At 67.4% G+C, this 1,651-nt stretch overlaps 1 protein-coding gene across 1 annotated transcript; it reads left to right on the top strand.

The window, feature by feature from the left end:
* The first annotated feature begins 21 nt into the window (after positions 1-21).
* On the top strand, positions 22-1,225 carry LOC107183835 (secretoglobin family 1C member 1-like). Its single transcript, XM_015566856.1, has 3 exons — positions 22-127; positions 606-805; positions 1,073-1,225. Exons 1-3 carry the CDS (start codon positions 73-75, stop codon positions 1,088-1,090), a joined length of 273 nt encoding a protein of 90 aa, XP_015422342.1. The 5' UTR covers positions 22-72; the 3' UTR covers positions 1,091-1,225.
* The last annotated feature ends 426 nt before the right edge of the window (positions 1,226-1,651 follow it).

Genomic DNA, 1,651 nt, shown 5'->3' with positions numbered 1-1,651 from the left:
CCCGCCCCTGCGGGTGCCCTGCGGGAGACATAAAGCCTGCCAGGCCGCTCCTGGGGCACCTCTGCCGTCGCCATGAAGGGGAGCAGCACCCTCCTGCTGGTGGCCGCCACCCTGCTCTGCACCTGTGGTGAGTCCGCTGCCAGGGGCCTCAGCACATTCTGCTGGGGGTGGGGGGTTGGCGGGCGGCTAGGAAGCTAGAAACCCAGGCGCTGGGCCCTCACCGTGGACAGCGCCCACCTTCCCAGGACCCCACCCCCTCCTCCATCACAGAACAGATGCGGGCAACCACCCGGGCCCCTGCCAACTCCGTACCCACCCCAGCCCAGCCTGACCCTCCCCTCCCAGCCCCAGGCTGGCCAAGCTCGCATGGAGGGGGAGTTCCCATGTCTGGGCTCAATCCCCCCCTCACCCCGACCCCCGGACCCAGAAGCTTGGAGTGAAGAAAGCTGAGGTTAGGGTGATGGGCGGCGTCCGCAGGCGGGTGGATCGGGGATGTTGTGGAGGAAGATCGGGGGGCAGTGAGGCAGGGTCATCGTGGGGGACACCTGGGGCAGGTGAGGCGGGAGACCTGGAGGGGCGGGCGGCACTGTCCCCCCACCATGCAGGGCTGGCCGCGGACGAGGACAACAGCGAGTTCTTCATGGAATTCCTGCAAACGCTGCTGGTGGGGGACCCGGAGGAGCTCTACACCGGGCCCCTGGCCAAGTACGAGGTCAACGCGGCATGCAGGGAGGCGCTGACCACGCTCAAGTCCTGCATAGACGGCCTGCAGCCCACACACAAGGCAGAGCTGATCAAGCTGCTGGTACCGTGGCTGGGGGGCGCCCTCCTCCCCCATCTGCAGCCCACGCACCCCAACCTGCCTCAGCATCAGGGCGATGTCCAGGCTCACTGCCCAGGAGCAGCCCACAGCACCCCCCCACACACACACACCCCACTTCCCCAGCGGCTGGGAGGGCCCCAGCTGCAGTGGCCGAGCCCATGGGCCCCCACAGGGTGGCCTGCACCCATTTTCCCCGTGGCTCTCCAGTAATTGGTCGCCGGGGCGGGCACCCCGGTGTCTGCCTTGCAGGTGCTTGTGCTGGGCTGAGCACGGCGCCGAGGGACCCGGATGTGGCCACGAGCAGCCACAGGACCAGCTACATGAGCCGCCGTGGCCACGCCACCCACTGCCACTTCCCCAGCGTGATTTTATCCACAACCGTTCAATCAATAAAGCCTCCTGCAGCCCATGCTCTGGCTCCTGTCTCTTCACACTCAGGTTCACAACCACATACACACGCACACACACATGCGCACACGCACACGCAGGCACCCATACACGGGGTTGCACGCATGAAGCATGCACCTGTAAGTGCCCACACAGACGGCAGACCCCCTCCCCCGCCGGAGGAAACCCAGTCTGAGGCCCGTGGAGGCCGAAGGACCGAGCAGATGGAAGGCAGGGAGGCCACGGGCAGGAGAAGGCCTGCAGCCAGCGGTGGGGGTGGGAACGGGCTGGGAGCCAGGCGGGCAGGGAGGCCAGGGGAAGTGGCCAGGCTGGGGGCGCTGGGAGGGTGCTCGCTCTGAGATGAGAAGCGCACACGGTGAGCACAGGGCCCGGGTCCAGGGGGCTGAGAGCAATCAATCCCCGAAGTCGCCCATGGGAGGA

Source organism: Myotis davidii, unplaced genomic scaffold, assembly GCF_000327345.1.
Source record: "Myotis davidii unplaced genomic scaffold, ASM32734v1 scaffold2863, whole genome shotgun sequence".
Lineage (NCBI taxonomy): Eukaryota > Metazoa > Chordata > Mammalia > Chiroptera > Vespertilionidae > Myotis > Myotis davidii.
Note: the sequence above shows the minus strand (reverse complement) of the source record. Positions and strands in the feature narration are given on the sequence as shown.